The sequence below is a fragment of the Ctenopharyngodon idella genome, chromosome 3 (assembly GCF_019924925.1).
Source record: "Ctenopharyngodon idella isolate HZGC_01 chromosome 3, HZGC01, whole genome shotgun sequence".
Classification (NCBI taxonomy): Eukaryota; Metazoa; Chordata; class Actinopteri; order Cypriniformes; family Xenocyprididae; genus Ctenopharyngodon; species Ctenopharyngodon idella.
The window spans coordinates 40,354,387-40,378,050 of record NC_067222.1 but is presented as its reverse complement, the minus strand read 5'-3'; the positions used below and the strand labels follow the sequence as shown (position 1 = coordinate 40,378,050).

At 38.2% G+C, this 23,664-nt stretch overlaps 2 protein-coding genes across 2 annotated transcripts in view; one reads left to right on the top strand and one right to left on the bottom strand.

The window, feature by feature from the left end:
* The window catches only part of lmx1al (LIM homeobox transcription factor 1, alpha-like), a 29,173-nt gene extending 9,404 nt beyond the window's left edge, over positions 1–19,769 (top strand). Inside the window, exons 4-9 of the mRNA XM_051886129.1 lie at positions 13,422–13,654; positions 13,765–13,928; positions 14,004–14,081; positions 15,341–15,458; positions 15,546–15,701; positions 15,790–19,769. Of these exons, the coding sequence (XP_051742089.1) occupies positions 13,422–13,654; positions 13,765–13,928; positions 14,004–14,081; positions 15,341–15,458; positions 15,546–15,701; positions 15,790–15,947 (907 nt within the window). The 3' untranslated portion in view covers positions 15,948–19,769. The remainder of the gene's footprint in view (positions 1–13,421; positions 13,655–13,764; positions 13,929–14,003; positions 14,082–15,340; positions 15,459–15,545; positions 15,702–15,789) is intronic.
* A 2,402-nt stretch (positions 19,770–22,171) lies between these two features.
* Positions 22,172–23,538, bottom strand: LOC127508330 (coiled-coil-helix-coiled-coil-helix domain-containing protein 5). The gene is made up of 4 exons (XM_051886142.1): positions 23,377–23,538; positions 22,909–23,049; positions 22,576–22,727; positions 22,172–22,469 (listed from the first exon to the last, which is right to left on the bottom strand). Coding segments are annotated over exons 1-4 (321 nt in total). The 5' UTR covers positions 23,379–23,538; the 3' UTR covers positions 22,172–22,443.
* Between the last annotated feature and the right edge of the window lie 126 nt (positions 23,539–23,664).

Here is a 23,664-nt window from a genome sequence, read left to right as displayed (position 1 = left end):
TGCCCCTTTAAAGTCTAAACACTAAACAGCACTGACAACCCATTTTAGTTTCATAAAGCCCGGAACACACCAAGCCGACGGTCGGCCGTCGGGCAGTTTTTGTTCGTCGGCCGACTAAGTTTTCTCAGTGTGTACCATCGGCTGAAGTTGGTCCTCGTCTGCTTTTTTTCAGCCGATTCGACATGTTGAATCGTCAGTCGGGCTATCTGATGATTCTGATTGGCTGTTCAGCTACTGCCACCTACTGGTACGGAAAGGCATTTCTTCTTACGCAGGCGCAGAACGGACGTGCTACTTGGCCGTCGGGTGTCGAGCGTCGGTTTGGTGTGTCAGGGCAACTTTGGACCCAGACGCTGCCGATGTGAGCCAACCCCACAGTCTGCTTTTGTCGCCACTAGTTCGTCGACGTCGGCTTGGTGTGTTCCGGGCTTAATATGTGTTACCAAGCAAGTGGGTATTCAATGAGAAAAAAAAAAATAGGACAAGACTTTTTTCCATGTAAGACAGGTTATTTTCATCACAAATTAAAGTCACGATGTAACAGAAGTAGCGACAGATCTTGTGAAGTGTATCCAAGCGAAACAGATTATCAGAAAAGATATTGTTGAATGGATGGAGGCAGATCTGAATGTGACTGGATTGTAAGAAAGGGGCGGAGTTTAAGCGGACTAAATGATTGGAGAAGTTCTGCATATATCACCAGACAAAAGTAAAAAGAAAAATGATAAAATGAAACGAGTACATGGATGAATCGTTCACAATCAGATCAACATTTAGTAAATAGCCGACTTTAATCTGATCATCAAAAGTTGACATAAAATACCAAAAAAGTAAGAATGGAGCAAAGGGGCTGTAAAAGGAATTTGTTTCAGAGGACATTTTTTTTCATTTGGAATAACGCATACAGTAATACAAAAACATGCAAACAGTATCAATTTTAGATCACAACCGATTTTATTTACTTCACGAGTTCTCCTCCAGTCCATGTTAATAGTAAACGAACTTGGCTTGATCCTGAGGCTTGGCTCGAGCTCAGAGAAATCTCACCTAACAGTGTTGCATAGAAATAGATAAGAATGAAATAGAGGAGGAGATGCCAGAAGAATTGTTACTGGGACGGCTCAATGACTGCTGCTTATATACGCTCGAAATTATGATTGACTGGACTGAATGATTAGGCTCCTTCCGAACCTATGTTTTTCCATCCACTCAGTCTGCAGTCCCTGATGTTCTTGCTATCAGAAATCTGACTTTCATTTACTATTCATTTCTCGATCATTCCAGCAACACCTGCACACTTTCCGAAACCAAGCTCAAAGCCAAACCCCTATTTATTAAACCCACATATGCTTGCTAAAATCCCCATAAATGGTCAAATACTCTCCATCATCGTCTTCCTGGCTGACTTCAACACCACACAGCCAGTAGATAAAGCACGCAGCCCAACCTAGTGAAACCAGTCCCAGACCAATAAAGGCTCTCAGCCCCAGGGTACGGTGCCTGGATCCCTGGCAGAAAATTAGACAAGCGAGAGTCTCGGAGGCCTATCAGAGTGGAGACAGGGGAGCGGATATTTAAGACACCCCAAGTTTAATAGATCACTCTGCGGGGTGGGAAACAGAACGAAAACAGCCCCCAGTGTGTAAAGAGACGCTATCCATAAGAACGAAAAATCACAAATGAGATCTCTTTAATATATTACTTGTTTCTCCTAGACAGCAAATTGTGATTTTTGCTTAAGTCTCCTGCTTCTTAGACTTTTCTCCCAAAAAAATACCCCAGAGTATCATGTGTCCTTCTGAGAATTTCTCGAAAAATGTTCTAAACTGTGCCTAGATTTGCCAAAATATCAAAGTCTGCAATCAAACGTCGTAGATTTCTATTCCGATTTTTATTCCATATTGATATACCATAAGGATTTTTAGGAGAAAAACATTTGAGACAAAGTTGATACTTGATACTACTAATATATTTCAGATTCAATATGAATTTAGCATATGAATTTGAATGAAATATGAATAAGAATTTCACATTCAGAATATTTGGGTTCAGTCATCAGAATTTGTGGCATAATGTTGATTAACACAAAAGTTAATTTCCACTTGTCCCTCCATTTCTTAAAAATTGGGTTACAGTGAGGGGAGTGTAAGGGGCCAATCCATAAATATTAAAATACTCATTATTCAAGATGTAAACAATATGCGTTAAAATGATTTTAGGATGAAAACATCCCTTACTAACCTTTTCTCTGTAATGTTATTTCTGTCATAACAACTCTCGGAGTGTTTGGCATGGTAATGGATATGACAATGTTGATATGTTTGGCCTTGGTGGAATAGATCTGCTACGCTGCTGCTGCAAAGCAAGTACGGGACTTGCTACTGCAAATACAAACACGACATGCTGCTGTGAGCAAGTAAGACATGCTGCTGCTGTACAATATTACCTGTAGCAGATCTACAACCCGAATTCCGGAAAAGTTGGGACGTTTTTTAAATTTGAATAAAATGAAAACTAAAAGATTTTCAAATCACATGAGCCAGTTTTATTCACAATATAACATAGATAACATAACAAATGTTTAAACTGAGAAAATTTACACTTTTATGCACAAAATGAGCTCATTTCAAATTTGATGCCTGCTACAGGTCTCAAAATAGTTGGCACGGGGGCAACAAATGGCTGAAAAAGCAAGAAATTTTGAAACGATTTAGCTGGGAGAACATCTAGCAACTAATTAAGTTAATTGATATCAGGTCTGTAACATGATTAGCTATAAAAAGGATATCTTAGAGAGGCAGAGTCTCTCAGAAGTAAAGATGGGCAGAGCTGTGAAAGAGTGCGTAAAAAGATTGTGGAATACTTTAAAAACAATGTTCCTCAACGTCAAATTGCAAAGGCTTTGCAAATCTCATCATCTACAGTGCATAACATCATCAAAAGATTTAGAGAAACTGGAGAAATCTCTGTGCATAAGGGACAAGGCCGAAGACCTTTATTGGATGCCCGTGATCTTCGGGCCCTCAGACGACACTGCATCACTCATCGGCATGATTGTGTCAATGACATTACTAAATGGGCCCAGGAATACTTCCAGAAACCACTGTCGGTAAACACAATCCGCTGTGCCATCTGCAGATGCCAACTAAAGCTCTGTCACGCAAAAAGGAAGCCACATGTGAACATGGTCCAGAAGCGCCGTCGTGTCCTGTGGGCCAAGACTCATTTAAAATGGACTGTTTCAAAGTGGAAAAGTGTTCTATGGTCAGACGAGTCCAAATTTGACATTCTTGTTGGAAATCACAGACGCCATGTCCTCCGGGCTAAAGAGGAGGGAGACCTTCCAGCGTGTCATCAGCGTTCAGTTCAAAAGCCAGCATCTCTGATGGTATGGGGGTGCATGGTATGGGCAGCTTGCATGTTTTGGAAGGCACTATGAATGCTGAAAGGTATATAAAGATTTTAGAGCAACATTAAACGAAAAATACGTCAAAGATGACCACAAACTCTTCAGCAGCTGGAAACCTATATCAGGCAAGAATGGGACCAAATTCCAACACCAAAACTCCAGAAACTCATAACCTCGATGCCCAGACATCTTCAAACTGTTTTGAAAAGAAGAGGAGATGCTACACCATAGTAAACATGCCCCCGTCCAAACTATTTTGAGACCTGTAGCAGGCATCAAATTTGAAATGAGCTCATTTAGTGGATAAATGTGTAAAATTTCTCTGTTTAAACATTTGTTATGTTTTATTCAAATTTAAAAAACGTCCCAACTTTTCCAGAATTTGGGTTGTATACAGGTGGAGCTGGGGAAGGTGGAGGGTTTCTGAAAACAAATGCTGACCAAGTATTTTAAGGTTGAGCAGTGAGCTCATTGGCTACTGATACAGCAGGAACCAATCAGCAGTGCCCTTTAGAGAATAATGTGATTGTAAGCAGGTTCAGTTAAGGACCTATCGGCCTGTGCCATCTAGAGTTTCACGACAGAACTTTGTGATTTAGCTTTGTAACATCTAAAACCCTAAAACAACTGCAAAAATGACAAAAACATATTTACAGAATAATAAATAACAGAAGAATTAAATAAAATGCTTTTACAAAATTATCAGCTTTACATTTCTGTAAAAATTCTCCTCTTTCTCTTTTATCAGCTTGTTAAATCTGACGTCATACATCAACATTTCCGGGTCCAGATGCTCCCTCGGATTCCAAAAGCAAACAACAAACAGTGCTAATATACACTAATCGTATGCTGTAGTCCTACTGAAAAATCATGTTCCTAACCTTTATCTAAATTTTTTTTAAAGTGAGTACAATAAAGATAGATAAAGAGCTCATAAATGGCTGTTGAGATCATATTCTCACATAAAACAGAGTAGAGGTTTGGACCTTTAGTGGGCTATTCAATACATCATGACTTAATAAGCCTCACCATAATCTTTATTTTTGCTTTTTTTTAAAGAATATGAAGGACAAATAATTTTTTATAGCAATCAATACTACGCCAATAATGTCGACACAGCTTGTATTGAACCCAGAACATTCCTTTAAGTGAAATCTCAATTAGATCTCCTGTACTTTAAAAAAAAAACAACCTCTAAATAATACATTTTCCAACGGAAATCACCATTTACAGTCACACACTCTACCAAAATATTCAGTCAGAGTCATTACTATGAGCATTTAGGTTACAGAAATGTTCTTCTCGGTCTCTCTTCCTCCCCATGCATTTCTTCTCTAGCTCGTCCATCACTGTCTGATTTCTAATAATATTTCTGTTCCAAACTTCATTTCCTACTTGTTGAGATTTATAGCCGTGATGACACCAATCAGTTTATCTCTCCATTTATCCCACATTTTCGCTTAATCATCTCACTGCTCGCTGTCTCTTTGTGTCTGTGGGAACAGAGAGGGGGGTGGAGGGGTCTTGATTGGGAAGGCTGCTAATTGTGTTCCTAGACATGACTACAAGCTGTGTTGTGGTTAGAGAGTTGTTGTACTGTCAGACAGGAATATGACACATGGGCTCTGATGTAGGACGTTGCCGTACCTTGGATTCTCTCCTGAGTCAATAAGCTAGTTAGTGGCGCTTGCTGGTTATTGGTAATATAAGGGCATTAGTATTACCATTCATACTCACATTGTGGTCTACACAAAAAGACACAATGTGATAAAGATTGAAGCAGTGGAAGTGTGTCGAAGCAGTCTCTTCCCTGTAAACCACTTAGCAACTGCATCACAACCCCCATAGCGTCATGGCGGCGAGCCTCTCACATTTTATAAATATAAAAATCAATAAAGATCAATGGCACTGAACCATGAAGTTTCAGATGAGGACTAAAGTCATGGGGCTCATTAGGTGTTCAGTAAAATTTTCCCACCTGCATTAATGCTTTAGGAAAACGCATTTTTGTTTTGTCTGAAGTTCCCATTAGCCCTTGTTGAAGCCCAACGCTCTTAAAAATAAAGGTTCCAAAGGTGGTTTTTGCAGTGATGCCACGGAAGAAACATTTTGGGTTCTACCAAAGAACCTTGAACAGTTCTGAAAAGATTTTTATTTGGTGTGAAGAACAAGAACCTCTTCCACTATAAAGAACCTTTTGTGCAATGGAAAGATTCCATAGATTTCAAAGGTTCTTTATGGAACCATGATGCCAATAAAGAACCTTTATTTTTAAAAGTGTTGAGTGTACGTATCAGACTTGTAAGGGAATGATGGACTGAGAGAAGAGCTCAGGGGATGCCAGAAGGCCATGGAGGTGACAAACAGAGGTGGAGAGAGGAAGATGACAGAGGAAGAGGAGAGATGAGCTCGAGGTGTCTCCTCTCGTGATATTGCCACTGTTTTTGCATAATGTGTGATGAGTCTCCATCACCTCGCCTCCCGCACAACAATTTCATTACAGACGGCTAATAAATGTTTCATGGCAGAACAAGCTGCTCGCCTTGGCTTTATTAAATCTGAGATAATAAAAGAAGAACGGCAAAAAATGAAAGCGGGAGGGGGAGAGATAGGAAGAATGCCATAGATATCCTCAAACAGGGCTGCCGTATCTTCTGTTTCTGGGGCAACGAATCCCCCGTCCCCCCTCAACGCGTCTTTTTTTTCTTCTCGCCCTGCCACAGAGAGACAGGAAATGAGAATCTGGCTGACAGGATATTGCGTTCTGGTGGCCTGGGGATTAGCTGTTTTATCCAACCACACACATACACACACTCGCAGACTCACTCTCACCTCACACAACTCAACACATCGATCCTGTCGGTCCCTGAACCCTTGAGTATATCGCACATACACACACGAGGGATGCTGGAAGCTGACGTTTGTGTTTGTGTTTGTAATGTAGGTCTTGCTGTGTATGTATCACAATAAGTACGTCAGTGCATCAGTGGTACATTTTCATCTCAAAATAGTGTGTGAAATGCATGTTATGATGCCTGTCATATGCTACAATATACTGACTGTCAGAATCAGTATTTCCTACAAACCTTTGGTCTGATGACAAGTGGCAAGTGAATTACCATGCATTTTGTAGGTTTTCGAAGAGTATTTTGAGTAATGAGACATCATTGCTACAGTGGAAATGTGTCGAAGGCATAGTTCCCCACAAAATTGTCATAATTTCCATGATGTTTTCCCAAACCTGTATGACTTTGTTTCCTCTATAGAACAAAAAAGGAGATACTATAGACTGTAGACCTTATGTGTCAGAGAAACAAGCGTGCAGCCATCTTTGGTATTTTGTATTTGAACTTCCGTTTTAGCTGTAGCTCTGTATATTTCTATGGCATCGCTGTCAAAGAGTAATTAGCTGATCAAGAGGATTTACTTATTGTAGAGTTAACGAAACTTATAAAACGGTTAGTTTCTGTCCTTGAATCTGATTAGTCAATAGCTGTTTTATTCACGATAAAACGGTTCTGTGTATCACTACACAACACTCTTAGCAACCACTCTTAGCAATGTAAACTGTATGTTCTTAATTGATTTTGTTCATTGAAGCTTACTGTATTATGTAGAAGAGTATTGTGAGAAAGAGATCGAGTGAGGGAGTTTATTACCTGCATTCAGATTTAGCATTTTCCTTCAGGTCAGTCCTATTTTCATAATAAAAAATCTGTTTAAGTGTCCAATGTATTATCTTGTCCTTTTAACAGTTAAGGGGTTTTCCCATGACTGACAGCACTATAGTCAAAGCATTTGTCAGTTGTATCTTGTTCCGTGTTCACAACAATTCAGTCTTTTCAATGTAAAAGTCTTCGCTACTGACTGACACACTCATAAAGACGGTCTTTGCCGCCATCTAATGGCGTAATAATGTAACTTCTGTTGCTGTTCACGGTCAGGGACTATTTTTTTCAGGCGGAAGGAAGGCTTTTAGTAAGAGTTTGCTTCATGAAAGTTGCATTGTTACATATTTTTGTGTAACATAATGTTGTCAGGTTGATTCACTCACACTAAATAATTTTTATGCTTTGGATTCTCTACTGAGTCAATAAGCTAGTTAGTGGTGCTTGCTGGTTAATGGTAATATAAGGCCATTAGTATTACCATTCATACTTACATTGTATGATCCTGCCACTGACAGTGGCCTGCCAAAACTGTCAAAATGTTTGTCAGGTAATCGAAAAATGTACTTTAAATCATATTTTGCGCTTTAGAATATGTAAAAAGTCATATAAGAATTATTCACTGCCACTGCTAAATAATTCTTATAGATTTTTTTCCCCACATATTTTAAAGCACAGAATATAATTTGAAGTACATTTTTCAGTTACCTGACAAACATTTTGACAGTTTTGGCAGGCCACTGCAAGGCAGAGTCATCCAGGAGAACATACTAAAACAAAAAGATCCTTTCTCTACATCCAGAATGTTTCATTCATTAAAGAATCAATGACAGCACGAACATTTCTCTGTTCTGTTGGTGCAAATCCAGAACAGAAAAGCTCATGAGGAATTTTAATGTGCTTCCTTCAAAAGTAATGTTGGTAATAAGTAAATCATCCCATTTATCACTCATAAAATGTATTTTGGTAACACTTTACAATAAGGCCCCATCAGCATTAACTAAAATGAGCAATACATTTGTTACAGTAGATTTATTAATCTTTGTTAATGTTAGTTAATAAAAATACAACGGTTCATTGTCAGTCCAGAAACGTAAATTGTTGAATAAAGTCGTTATTTTTGTTTTGTTTTTGCGCACAAAAAGTATTCTCGTCACTTCATAACATTAAAGTTGAACCACTGCTGCCTATGTGTGGATCAGATACCCTCGGATTTCATCAAAAATATCTTAATTTGTGTTCTGAAGATGAACGAAGGTCTTACGGGTGTGGAACGACATGAGGGTGAGTAATTAATGACAGAAATTTCATTTTTGGGTGAACTTACCCTTTAACTACTGTAGCTAACTAATGAAACCTTATTGAAAAGTGTTACCATTATTTTTCACCCATGAATTCTACAGGATCATCTAAAAAAAAAAAAAAAAAATCTCATTAAACTCATTTTTACTTTATTGATACCTTGACAGACAGTACACTTTCTAATGAGCCTGTTGAAATGTTCTTCATATGACTATTAAGCCATAAATGTAACTATCTGAATTCAGTTGAGTGCAGTAACGAGTATTTGATAGTGTGCAATGACACTACTTGTTGTTTTATTAGCATAAAATGACGTGATGTGTCTCAATGCAATCAAACATAATTAAACAATTAAAGTCTGCATGCCACCAGTCGATTATTATTTCAGGACTTTGTACATGTTTGTGCATTGCATTGTTTGCATGTTAAGTTGAAAAAAAATCATTTTAGCAAGTATGTACGCAAGTGTGCGTCTATGACATGATTGGGGCAGTATAATATGTGTCAGTACTGAACAGTTTAGCTGCTCACCTGTGCTTTCTCTTTTGCGTACGAGTGGTCTGATGTGTACAATTTTATCAGCTACCTGTTGGTTTTCTCATATTTCATCATTGTGAATATTGGTGTGCGTGCGTGTCGGGGAGGGAGGGTGGCGGGAGTGGGTTGTGGGGAATGCTGGGAGATTTTAATAACGCAGAAGCAGTGCAGTGAGATTTAATAAAAGAAGATGATGTGATTACTGAACCCTGGCTCTGAGCCACCTTCCCTCACAGCAATATCCGCTCTCTTTCTTTCTCTCTCGCTCATACACACACACACACACACACACACACATACACAGCACCAACCCTTGCAATTATATGTACATGTATGATTTACATACTGACTCCCTATATATACAAAGATGCACCAAAGTCTGTGGGATAAACCTCGCAACTATGACAGTAAGTGTTTGATTATGTAAAATTATGTGTTCATGCATGGATTAGGCCCCCACACTATGATTTGGCTATAGATTCATGTAAAACTTTATTGAATTGACTTCATGAACACAGCTTGTATGTACATACCGTCTGATTGTTTTTCCTGCACCCGTAATTTCTTTCCCCCAAGGTAGTTTCATCCTCTGTTAACTCTGGTTTTCAAATCTGTACATGTTTTTATTTTTGTAACCATCATGTTAATGTGTCTGTTTGAAGTGTTTCTTTTCAGAACATTTTATCTCCTTTTAAAGTCACGAAAACATGTCCAGGTCACATTTCAGCCCAAACAAAAAACTACAAAGAAAAAAACCAAGAAATTATATTTAGCATAAATAAAATGGAGCCTGTTTTATGACCAATAAAGAGTTCTTACATTTTGAAAATATTTTCATGACAATTAAACATATCTGACCTCAAATTCTCATTAATGTATGCAGATGTTTTTCATACAGATGTCTACTACTCATAATTTTCTCTCACATGACGGTAATGAAAATTATTATTATTTATTTATTTTTTTTTTTTTTGCATTACATTACTGAGAATTGGGAGGAAATTATTTGAAACTGAATGAAAATAATGTCATAATGGCAAAAAAATCTTAAAACAGGCTTCATAGTCTTTAAGAAAAATATAATTTCTTACTTATTTCTTTTGGTTTTGAGGTGAAGTATGAACCGGGCATGTTCTTGACAGGTTTCATGCGATTCACTCTTACAGTCAGTTGCTGAATGAATGTTTCTCAGGGTTTTTAGAGTTGGTCTTCTTTGATCTGGGTGTAGTAGGTGGTGATTTGGGTAATTTGGCATTTTTGGCAGATGGATTGAGACAGATTAGCCATAGCAGCTGCGTTTCGGACAGGATCATCATATCCGTGCAGATTAGAGGCTATAATGTGTGGACCTGGCTGCCTCTTCCTTCAGCAGATTTCTGATATGACACCTTCATCTCCTGCACTCGGGGCTCCTCAACACACACACACACACACACACACTAGAATCCTGCCTTCCGTCTCTGCAACTGTCATGAAGTCTGTGTTATCCATCAAATGTGCATTTCATCTGTTCTTAGCCTTCAAAATTTTTTATTTTCATCTTATCATGTGCGACAGCATTATCCTTATATGCAAACTTTTAATTTCATTAGTGTTCATTGCTAAAGCAGGTATCAGCATTATTTATTGCTCATACACTCTTGAACATAAAATTCCAAAAGGGTTTTTCCACAGGAATGCCATAGAACCACCATTTTGGGTTCCCCAAAGAACCTTTCAGTGAAAAGTTCTTAAAATAAACATTTTTTTCATAGTGTGAAGAACATTTTAACAATCTAAAGAACCTTTTGTGATGTGGAAAGATTCCATGGATGTTAAAGGTTCTTCATGGAACCATCGAAGCCAATAAAGAACTTTTACATTTAATAGTGTATTTAGGGTTAGGGATCTGAACAAACCCTTATGTTCATTTGTTGGGTGAACTATTCCTTTAAATGATAGCTTGTCCTCCACTGTGATAGAATTATGCGTCAAATTGGGCAGCTTTTTGATGAGTTTCACCTGGTTGACAAAAAAAAAGGCCAAAAAATCCTATACACTTATATTGACAAAAGTCCTGAGACCACAATATCATAGATTTGGGCTTTTTTTGACTTGGGACAGTAGGCAATCACATCCCAGAACACCCTAGCAACCACATAGGAACACACAAAAGCCTAAAATCATGCCAGCATGTGTAAACGTCACATTTGAAAAGTAATAATCTTTTGTATTGTCCAGTTCAGGTGTTTTACAGTAACTTCACACAGGTTCATGCCACATTTTGGGTGAATGGCGACTATTGCTTTGGCTTAATGAAATGTACATAAGGATTAGACTGTCATCGAGCGGCTACAGGTTCATCTGTGGGTACCTGTCAATATTTATGAGAGTACATGAGCACGGCTGAATATAGGTGCTGGTATATGTGTGTGTGTGCGAGTATGGTGTGTTTATTCGAGTGTGTGAAAGAGAGAGGAGAGATTAACCCCATGCTATCCTCAATCCCTGGTTATGAGTTTACAGCGTCTGTCTGGGCATCGCACTGTTTAAACAACAATCTAATTAATCCTGTCTTTATTAGTTTCACGGAGCTGGGGAGGGAGGCTGGGAGGGAGAACAGGGAATTCTGGCAGAAAATATCAAGCAGTGAGGGAGGGGAGAGAGGAGGAAAAAATGAGGGGTCTGGTGGGGATTGAAGAGCGAGAGTGCCTTTAAAATGAATTGTGATGTTGATGAGCCACGTCAAAGGAAAACACTGTTTAAAGAGAGGCATTTGTGGGCATTGGTAGCGGGACAAATGACCTTCTTAATACATTTGTTCACTTTTGCCCTGTAAGTCACTGTAACCGTTAATCATTTTAGAAAATCATTGGTAAGTTTAAAACATTTACCAAAGTGCGTGGTGCTAGCAACACCAAGTTCAGGGGTTCAATTCCCAGATGACACCCTGATACAATGTACTAAAACTTAAATGCAGTGTAAGCAGCTTTGAAAAAAATATGTCAAATGAATAAATGCAAATAAAATTACCCCGTAAAGCCTTGCATATAAAATAGTCCATTTTTTTTAATGGAACATTATATGCAGCTCAAACTCAGTAAAAAAACAACAAAATTTCATTCAGATGCCCAAACTGAGGAAAAATATGCAATTTGGTGCAGTTGCTGATATTTATGGCCAAAAAGTAAGATGGAATTCTTAATTAATGTTAATATATATTAATATGTACAAATAAACGTTCCTCAGAAGCCCAATGGTTTAGATTTGATACTCACATGATTTTCTAAAAAATGATGTATGGTTAATCAAGTAAACCGGAGATGCTTCAGTCCAGTAAATGTTCATCTTCAAATATTAATAACAATTTATTAACAAAAGTTATTCTTATGTTCTTTACTTAAAATCAGTAAAGATTTCACAGCAAAAAGACATGTATCATGATCTGAAGGGGGAATTTTTACAATTACACGCACACAAAAAAGCCTTATCTATCAATCAGACGACAGAAGCCATGTAATAGATTATGTACAACAGTTTTTTTTTCTTAAAGGGTTAGTTCGCCCAAAAATGAAAATTCTGTCATTATTTACTCACTCTCATGTCGTTCCACACCTGTAAGACCTTCGTTGATCTTCAGAACACAAATGAAGATATTTTTGATGAAATCTGAGAGGTATATGACTCAAAAATCCAGAAAGGTACTAAAGTCATGGTTAAAATAGTCCATGTGACTGCAGTGGTTCAACCTTAATTTTATGAAGCGACGAGAATACTTTTTGTGCGCAAAAACAAAACAAAAATAACTTTATTTAACAATCTCTTCTCTTCCCTGTCATTATCCTTACGCAGTTGATGCAGTAAGCACAGTGAAGGCTTCCGTGTTTATGTCAGAATGCCTCAGTATTGGCCAAAGCTGATCAGGTGAGCAGCACGACGCATACGTGTGATGCTGATGCAGGAGCCGGCCAATGAGTCGGCGTTCTGACGTAGAACCTGGAAGCACTGGACATAAACAACATATGAGAATGACACAGAAGAGAAGATATTGTTGAATAAAGTCATTATTTTTGTTTTGTTTTTGCGCACAAAAAGTATTTTCGTCGCTTCATAATATTAAGGTTGAACCACTGCAGTCACATGGACTATTTTAACAATGTATTTAGTACCTTTCTGGACCTTAAAAGTGGTGGTTGAATTGCTGTCTATTGACAAGTCATATACCTCTCGGATTTCATCAAAAATATCTTAATTTGTGTTCTGAAGATGAACGAAAGTCTTACGGGTGTGGAACGACATGAGGGTGAGTAATTAATGACAGAAATGTCATTTTTGGGTGAACTAACCCTTTAAGCAAAGTTTTGATCGTGCTCATACTTCAGAGGCCTTAGAAATCTACATTTTTGCTTGTTGACATCTTGTGCATTGTCAAATATTGCCACCCAGTGTTGCAAACAAAACATTGCAAAAAGTGATCATTTAGAAACAAAATCATTCAGTAACACGTGCACTTGTGTGTGTGTCAGGTTGTTCGTGCGGAAGTGCAGTGCGTGCCTGCAGGCGATCGGCCGCTCGGAGCTCATCATGCGTGTGCTGGGGCAGGTGTACCACCTGGGCTGCTTCAGCTGCTGCGAGTGTGAGCGCCGGCTGCAGAGAGGTGATGAGTTTGTGCTAAAGGAGGGACAGCTGCTCTGCCGGGGAGACTATGAGAAGGAGAGAGAGATGCTGGCCGCCATCAGCCCGGCCCCTACCGAGTCTGGTAACCTTCATGACCTCACTTGAAGGTTTATATTAAAGGAGAAGAGATGTTAAAATAGTGAAGAAATTTCACACTTCATCTTTAAGCCAATGCTCAGTTTCCCTCTGCAGTAAAGAGTGAGGACGAGGAGGGTGGCGGTGTCTCCGTCGGGGGGAAGGCTGGGGATGATGGGAAGGAGCACAAGAGATCCAAGAGACCACGCACCATCTTGACCACACAACAGCGTCGCGCTTTCAAGGCTTCCTTCGAGGTGTCTTCCAAACCCTGCCGAAAGGTCAGCAGTCACCTGACACCTGTGTGCATAATATGTGGCACTTATATCCATTTCATGCATGTACTGTTGTTGCAGGTCAGAGAAACTCTTGCAGCTGAGACTGGACTGACGGTGAGAGTCGTGCAGGTGTGGTTCCAAAATCAGAGAGCAAAGGTAGGATGGCATCATTTTTTGATAAATTCTGAAAATATTCCTGTTTGAAACACCATCTCGTGATTTACCCAGGTAGAAAAAAGCAAAAACAACGTCCTTGTTCTATTGATCAGTCATATTTTAGGGTTTGCTTATTTCTAAGGCTTAGCAAGGGAGTAGGATTAAATAAACTGAAAATCAAATAACTTTAAATTTTTGATTAAAAAAAGCAAAACTTTGTCAGTATTGAGTGTGAGTTTTGAATGTGGCTTGGCATAGCTTTGTTGGAAAGCTTATATGAGCAGACGGACAGACAGACAGATGGATGGATGGATAGACAGACAGACAGGCCCTGTTTCCACCTGGTATTAAGATGTGTTTTGGTCAATTGGATCACAAGTGGACGAGGGAGACACATTCCTGTTTCCACTTGGTATTTTAATCCATCTCTTTTGTCCACTTTCAACCACTTCTGTCCGGATTTCTTCGAGGGGAGGGTCTATGAGTGGATAAATGCATGTGCTTTGTCAGATCTTTCGATCTAATTGACAAAATAAGCTCGCACAATTTACATATGTTTTTCTGGAGATGATGGAAAAGCCTAGGGAGATCAGCAGCTTTCTTTTCTGCTCTGATAGCCACAAGACCAGCCAAACGCGGTGAGTGTGTGTTAGAAATCAGGAATGGTGAGAGAACATTGTGCTTGGTACATTTTTCCGTTTTCAAACCAAACCAAGTCTTCAGCTGACAAAGTTTAAATCCTGTCTGGCTAGCGCATTCCCATAATGTTTACGTGTTAGGTCAGTAGGCGGAGAGTAGGAGGTCTTTAGTGGGTGTTCAATCACATTCGACCACATGAGCAATTTTCACAACGAAAGCAATCCGGTTAATTGCGTTTTCAACTACCTCTGGAAGTGGTCGAAAGTGGACAAGCTCAAAACGTTTTACACCCCGTTTACACCTGTTTTTAGCGTAATCCACTTGTGATCTGATCGACCAAAACGCATCTTAATACCAGGTGGAAACAGGGCCATAGATAGATAGATAGATTGATCACTTTCAGACAGACAAATTGATAGACAGATAAACACTTTTAGGAAGACAGACATAGATAGACACATTTAAAAAGACAGAAACTAGCAACCAACAGTGACCTAAAGCGATTAATTGCTGTCATTGTGACCACTAGTTCGGGCTAGTTTGATTATTATATGATTATTAGATGGGAATGTTGTTCCAGGATCAGGGAAGACAGTAAACTGTTGTTGTTGTGTGTTCAGATGAAGAAGATCGCTCGCAGACAGCAGCAGCAGCAGCAACAGCAGGAACAGGAGCAGATGGGTGGGACCAGGAGGGGTCCGAGCAGAGGGGGGCGCCAGAGTAACGATGACAGTGAGGGTAAGACACGGACGGATGGCGGAGTGGATGGACAACTGTGTAAAATGGCTTGATGAAAGGTGTGAACCCAGCTCTTTCTTTTCACAGATGGCTCCAGCAGTCACGGACTGGATGGGTTGCTCTCATATTCCTCTCTGCCACGCCAACAACTGCTGGCTTTGGATCCGAACATATACGGAAGCGAGCAGTTCCGACACGGGCTCACGCCACCACAGCTCGGCCCCGAGCAGATGCACTCCTATGGTAAGGATCTCCGACTGTATCAACTTCGGCAATGCTAATTCTTTTCTTTAACTGAAATGTTTGCGTTTGAACACCGAATTCATTTCAGACTCAGAGACAGTTTTCCATGACTTGGACAGTGATGGAAGTCTCAGTCATCTTGGTGACTGTCTCTTGACGACCGCAGAGGGTGGAGTCCTGGCAGGGCGGATAGGAAATCCCATTGATCGTCTCTACTCAATGCAAAACTCCTACTTTACCTCATGACCCTGGTTCCACCTACCTAAAGCGCTCCACCACCACTGCAGGGGGCAACAAAGAGATCATCATCAAAACTAATTGAATCCCACAATCACATCTTAGTTGTGCCAATAAAGCTCTAACCAATCAAACCAAGACAGGATCAGACCCTAAAAATTCAATATGACATGGACAGAATAGGAATTCACTGGAATATCATGTTTTGTATCACACATATGCACTATTTTCTCCGCTCTGTATCGCGCAAGCATTTTTGGACAGTCATAGGTGCAGACATCAACAGGCAGCTCTTCGTGAAGTGTAAGTGTTACCTCACCCTCTACTCACTGTAAAACTAACAAACTGATCAAGTCGGTATCCAAAATCTCCCCCTATACTCTCATTCGCTATTAGAGTGCTTGAATGATGATGTGTTTTGTAGGCCAACCAAAAAGTCAGCATCACCCCGGTTCCCTCGATAAAAAGACAATAGGATTATTCTACTGGATTATTGCAGAAAATGCTCTTACACATTTTGTTCATCATGATAATCTTTTGAAAATTTTAAAGCCTAAATACAGCAGAAGTAAAAATCTAAATGTATAAAAATGCACCACGGTCACATGACTTCAACATCACCACCAAGCTTCTAACATATATTTCAGTCTTTTAAAAAACATTTTCTGTGATAATAAACACAACAAGGCTGTGAAAGCGGATTAGTGTATTCAGTGTGATAATGTTTAAAGGTGCAGTAAGCGATTTTTGAGAAACCAAGCAGCACAACAAACTTGTCAGCAGCAGGGGGCGTGGTCACTCATGATGGGGGAGGAGAGAGTGGGAGATTTGAATGAAGACTGTTGAAAGAGAGATGGCTGAGAGACATTACAAAAGAGAAAAGGTCAGTGGAATATCACTGGGAAAAGAAGGGTTATGATCAGGCAAGAGCTTTAAGGCTCATGTTAATATTAGAAAAGCTTTCCAGCGCTGGAGAGACCCAAGCAGGAAGGAGTGAAAATGGACGCCAAGGCTGTGTGGTTTCTGCTACGTACGTGAGTAACATTGGTTTTGCTGTGTTTCGCAGATCAAGAGAAGCTGTTGTTGTAATGTTAGCTATAGGAACAGGACAGTTTTGAGTGACTAACAACGAACTCTTGCTTGTATTTCCTCTTGTGTACTGCATGTTCATTTTTTGTTCTTCCTTGTCGTTCCTACATCATCTTTGCTTTATTTTTCGTGACGCATTATTTTGCTTCGCTTCAGTTATGATAAACAGACTCGTGCATTTTGGGGGCAAAACAGTGAAGGGAGGGGTGTGTTTGTTTGGGTTGATTTCAAATATCAACATTGTTTTTCAGAAATTGCTTACTGCACCTTTAATGTCCCCAACAACCTTTGTAGTCCCATTTTGCCACTTGTTAGCAAATGCCTTTTTCAAGACAAGTAAAAGCTATTAATGCTGTATTTTATGGTGTAGAATAATATGTAAAAATGAGCTTATGATAACCTTATTTCATGCTCTTAACCAAAAACGCATCGACTTCAGGATGATGGAACCGGAAGTGCCAAAATGCAAACTGGGTTTTGGCCTACAAAAATATGTCATCCTTGCAGCATTCTCTTCACTACATTAGTCCACTGAATGAGTGAATGAAACAGAATGAGCCGGATGTTCTGTCCACTATGGTTTCGGACACCAATACAAATGGCTGACCCCTCAAATAATGCAAGGGTATGGGAGCGATTTCAGACACAGCCCAAGCCAATTTCCACTCTCTTCTTATTGCTTTGCCATCTTTAGGTCCTTCCTTATGAAAAGGAATCAGCTTTTGTTTAAATCTAACACAAAAACCAAAATAGTCTAGCATGCTGGCATAAGTCAAATGTACATTAATTTTTTTGTCAAGTGAAAATGTATATTAAAGATGCACTCAGTAGTTTTATGTATGTCAAGCTGACCAATATAGCAGTTGTCTTGGACTTATACTGACACCTAGTGGCGTGGATGCAGCATCACACAAACACAAATGTTTGACACGAGTTATTATAGCTAAATAAAACTAAAACCATAAAAAAAATTGTTACTTGAAATAAAGTAAATGTTAACTGAAATAAATTAAAATATTACCTAGTTGCCAAGGCAACATTTCTAATTTTCATTTAATTTAACTAAACTAAAAATTACTAAAACTGGAATAAAAATTCATAAAAACTATATAGACATTAAAAAAAAAAAGCTAATAAAAATGGGGGAAAAACACAACTGAATTATTAAAATGTTAACTAAAATTAAAGTGAAAAATAAAAACTAAACTATAATAGTATCTCAATAATACTAAAAAACTATTTTGTTTAGCTTTTGTTAAAAAAAAAAAAAACTCTTTTATCCATAATTAATCAATACTGCAGACAATAGTGTTCACAAATGGGGGTAAACAAGATAGAGTGAGTAGTATGCAACCATTTGGTGACCCAACACTTGTAAAATAAGACAGCTGTTATGACTGGAGTCTTCATCTCATGTTAATGTTGTTTTGTAACACGTTATTTTTCAAAAGCACTACTGATTTTTTTAAGTGTAAAAGTCTTTTAATGAGAAAATAAAATACTGAGTGCACCTTTTAACATTTTAAATTCCTTTTCACAAATGAAAAATGTTGACAGCTAGTGCAGTATTTTTTATGAAGAAATTTAATTTTGATTTCATTTTTAAACACTGGCAGTTTCTCAGACAGAGGTTTAGTGTTCTTTTTTTTTTTTTTTTTTTTTTTTTTTTTAAGCCGCCTTAACTGTGCATTGGACAATTAAAAGAGACAAAATTTTAAAATTAAAATAGTACACCATAAAATAATGAAATGTCTATTAGATATAACTGAAGAAGATATCTCAAAGACCAAAAAATGTGAGGGAGTCTTGATTATGCTGTAATTTAATATTTCATATAACAAAACCACAAATGAGATGATTTAATTTAAATCTCAGGTTTTAAACAGTATTAACATTTGGACACAGGGTAAATTTTCTCTGATTAAAAAAAAAAAAGTGAGAAATGTGAAAACAAGGGCCTTGATTTATTTCCTGCAGTAGCATTGCTATTTGGTGACTATGGTAAACAGGTAGGTTTTTAGATTGTTAGGCATCAGGTAAAATGTAGAGATGTGCTCTAATCTCCAAACTGAGATGACTCCATGATAAGGAAATGATCAGGGTTATTGCTGTTACAGGGTTAGTTAGCCTTACAGTTACAGGGTTGATAATAAATAAGACATTTATCTCTTTAGTACTGACAGGAAAAATAGCACAAAGTATTAAGAAAACTCCCTAAATGTTACAGGACGTGTACACTTGGCAAAGTGTTGCTAATTGTGCTTTATTGTAATATACTAAATGTGTTGGTCATATGACTGTTGTTGTAATTAGCACTATTGTTATACGTGTAGTTATTTACTTCACCTCTTTTTACTCATTATGTTCTTGTTGATTATTTTTAATGGCAACAATAGCATCGGAATATTTATGTTGCAGCATGATATACTGTATAATTATGTGAAATGTATTATTTATATTGAAGAATGTACAGTAACACCATCTGCTTATGAAAATCCTGACAAACTGAAATGTAGTTTCTAGTACACTGGACTTGACTTTCTGGTACATCAAGTGTGCAGCTGACTGCTCACATATTCATGAACCATTTTGTGATACTGGACTGTTTTATTTAGAGTGTTATTTCTGTTGATGGGGCGATGAATGTACCATCTTTCTGTTTCTTTTTGTGTGATCACTTTCAGTGAACGTGTTTTTGTGTACGGTGTTCTCGGGTTTCCAATATAACTCATTTCAAACATTGACGCTTGGCTGTGTGATTTATGGGTCATGGATTCAGATAAGTATGTGATTCTGGTAAATCAGCTACATTTCTTTCCACTTTTGATAAATGGACCAAATGAAAGTTCAGTTCAACTTGTTGGTCAAAGGCTCAGAACCCTGTGTCCTCCCTCCCGTTTAACCAGCGGTCAAAGCAATCCTAATCTAATGCCTCCCTACAGTCTTTTGTTCCTGAAAGCAGGGAACCGGTGGCCATGTGAGGGGGAGATATTACATGTCTGCATTCTTTGGTTTAATATTATACACAGTGACGCCAAGGTGAGGAGAAAAACATTCAAACGATGACTAACAACAGAGAACAAGAAATACCCATTGTAAATGACATAAACCTGAATTTATGCTTACTGAACCAAGATTTCACATGTTAAATCAAACCTTCTGAAGACATTTTATTGGTTATAAGAATCTATTAATCGCTTTTTTTATTGCCAGTGTGTGAACCGCTTGTAATGAAACTTAAAAAACGAAACCTCCTCCGACTAGGTTGTCTATAAAAGCCTGTACACTTATATATATATATATATATATTTTTTTTTTTTTTTTTTTTTGTGAAGGACTCGGGACGTTTTTGCCGGGAAAATAAAAAGGATGTAACTTTTACGCGCGCTCCCGAAAGCCTCTTCCATTCTGACACATTAAAACGAATGATTATACAATGTTCAAGATAATGCCGAACCAGCCATTCTGTGCTGTAATGCCAATAGGTCATGCAAAGAAAATGGATTGATTCCAAATATATTCTCAAATAGACCTCATATATTACCTCATCTGTCGACATGATGCCGGTGAATTGCAGAGCTCGTGCAAACAAATCCACATCGCCGTCAGATGTTTTCTAACTGCATTATGTGAAGTTGTTGAGAGGAAAGCGCGCAGCACAAATTTACATTCATCTAAACGTCGCTCTCAGCAGCGCGGAATGTTCAGCGGCGTCGGGATGTTTGTTAAAAGTTTATCACTGCAAAGATATTTACAACTTTTGTACTTCTAAGCGAAGAGCGAAAAAGAACTTCATTGTGAGTTTACTGGGGCCTTGACATGAATCACGTTCAGTCTCTTGTACGTTACGTGTGCACGAGTGCGAGCAAAGCTGCTGGCTGCAGTTCACTTAATGGCCACCAGTGTCGCTAAAAAGGGTTTCTGAATTCTACATAGAGCCCCTTTAAAGGATTAGTTTACTTTCAAATGAAAATTAGCCCAAGCTTTACTCTCCCTCAAGCCATCCTAGGTGTATATGATTTTCTTCTTTCTGATGAACACAATCGGAGTTATATTAATAAATATCCTGACGCGTCCAAGCTTTATAATGGCAGTGAATGGGATCAATGAGTATGAGCTGAAGAAAGTGTCTCCATCCACATCCATCCATCATAAACGTATTCCACACGGCTCCAGGGGGTTTAATAAAGGCCTTCTGAAGCGAAGCGTTTGTGTAAGAAAAATATCCATATTTAACAAGTTATGAAGTAAAATATCTCAAATAACTCACAGTTCAAAACGCTTACGGTACGTCCTACGCCTTCCCTATTCAACTTACGGAAAAAGCTTAACTGACGCAACGCCAGTTCCGTTTTCTTCGTAACTTGAATACGGAAGGTGGTCTGGCGGAAGCTAGATATTTTACTTCATAACTTGTTAAATATATATATATATATTTTTTTTTTTTTACACAAACGCATCGCTTCATTTCAGAAGGCCTTTATTAACCCCCCGGAGCCGTGTGGAGTATGTTTATGATGGATGGATGTGGATGGAAGCACTTTCTTCAGCTCATACTCGTTGATCCCGTTCACTGCCATTATAAAACTTGGATGCGTCAGGATATTTATTAAAATATCTCCGATTGTGTTCATCAGAAAGAAGAAACTCGTATGCACCTAGGATTGCTTGAGGGTGAGTAAAGCTTGGGCTAATTTTTCATTTGAAAGTGAACTAATCCTTTAAAAAATAAACATATTATAGATAATTATGTTTCCATTGCACTAAGGATTTTAATATAGTTCTGAAAAGAAATCATGTTTCAGTGACAGGTGAAGCTACTTAAAAAAAAGACTTAAAAAGAAAAGAAAATGGCTCTTGTACATCAAAAATTAATTATAGAATTTCATTTTTTTCCATACTAAGTCTCCTAGAATGCTGATGTTTTTTTATTCTTCAAAAATTCTCATTCAAAAATATTATTTCATGTCTCTCTAGTCCACTGCGATCAGATTCTCACGGAAAAATTGGTTTGTGAAAAAACATTTTTAGATTTATGGACTTAACAGTGAAACAAAAAGGTTTGTTTGTAAAATGTTACTAAAATTAGGACACACAATCTTCTAAAGGGCAGAGAGATATAGAGATAAAAACAGAAATGCATATTTTATTGCGACTTCATGTTTTAATATCATGGAAACTTTTAAAAATGATTTCTCTCATAAATAGTATGAAAAGTTCCAAAAACAAAACAAATCAAATATCACATTAAACAGTTTGAAAAAAAAGGTGTGCAAAAGATTTATGTCTGTTCTTGTTTTTGTGTGTGTGTTGCAGTTCTTCAAAAGATAATATTTCCATAATCCGTATCTTCCCAGTATTGAGTATAAAACACCTGTGCTATTGTCCTCATTAGACAGAACAATAACAAAAACATCTATGTGGGCAGAGGCGCAGCATTTGCTGTTGGAAAAAAAGTTTTTAGAAATATTTAAAGTCATTGTACTCTCAGTCATAAATTCAAGCTGCATATCAGGCATTATACAAACGCACAGACTTTACTGCTTACCTATTCCTGACAGGTCGACGGTCTCAACACAGGAAAGGAAACGGGTGAGGTGAGGCTGACACGCTTCGGCAGAGCTCTGGTTCTCTCGCAGACAGCGTTCAAACACTGAAAACTCACCGGCACAGTCTGTTCGGATCTTCCTTATCACTGGACTGCATTGAGATGCGAGAAAAAGAGGGGGAAAACATCATAAGTAAACTTCAAAGTGGTTGAAGTTGAAGAAACACATTTACATACATTTTGTGATATAAATAAGACTAAATAGCTTTGAACAGCAAAGAGAATAAAAGAAATGGAAATGCACTTGTCTTAAAGTATGACATGCGAACATACTGTGATGAAGTGCACTGTGCCACCTTCAGCTTCAGGTCTAGACACTTCTCTTGCCATGATGCTGGATGAGACACAACACAGCCACCATATTCCTCCAGCTCCTTCTGGCAGTATTTGGTTGTGATGGCCATTGCTGCCTCCCTGTTATCATACAGTTAAATATGTGTTTTATTAGCCTAAATGCACATTACAATAAATTATCAACACTGCAGGTGACAGGTTTTACGAGGAAGACTAACAAGACGGACATGCGCTCAAAGACAGTCTGTCAAATAAAGTTTTAGAGAATGTTTAATTATAAAATAAACATCCTAGTAGTTCATTCATTTTAGCTAATGAAGTCCAAACACAGCTCGGTGTGCTATCAGGCTGTTGTCGTCGAATTACAGCGCAAGAATTACAAATACAATATATTCAAACCGGTTCAAAAACACATTTAACACACAGCTGTCAATCAGCACTACTTACATGTTGAACACCTATTTTTCACTCTCCTGAAGGTTACTCTCGACGGCACATCACGCACATGTGCAAAGAGAACGTCCGCGCTCCCGCCGGAGGAACTCGATTGGCCAACTTTTACACTTACCCTGATTCTATTGGTCTTTTGGCTGGTAGGGTGAAAAAATGGGCGTGGCTTTACGCTACGTACTTCTTTAAAAAACATTAAATTTTCTTTACATTTGATCGCATGATTTCATCGTCAAATTTTATTTTATTTTAAATCCTTTACTGAAGAAGCCACATTTCAGTACA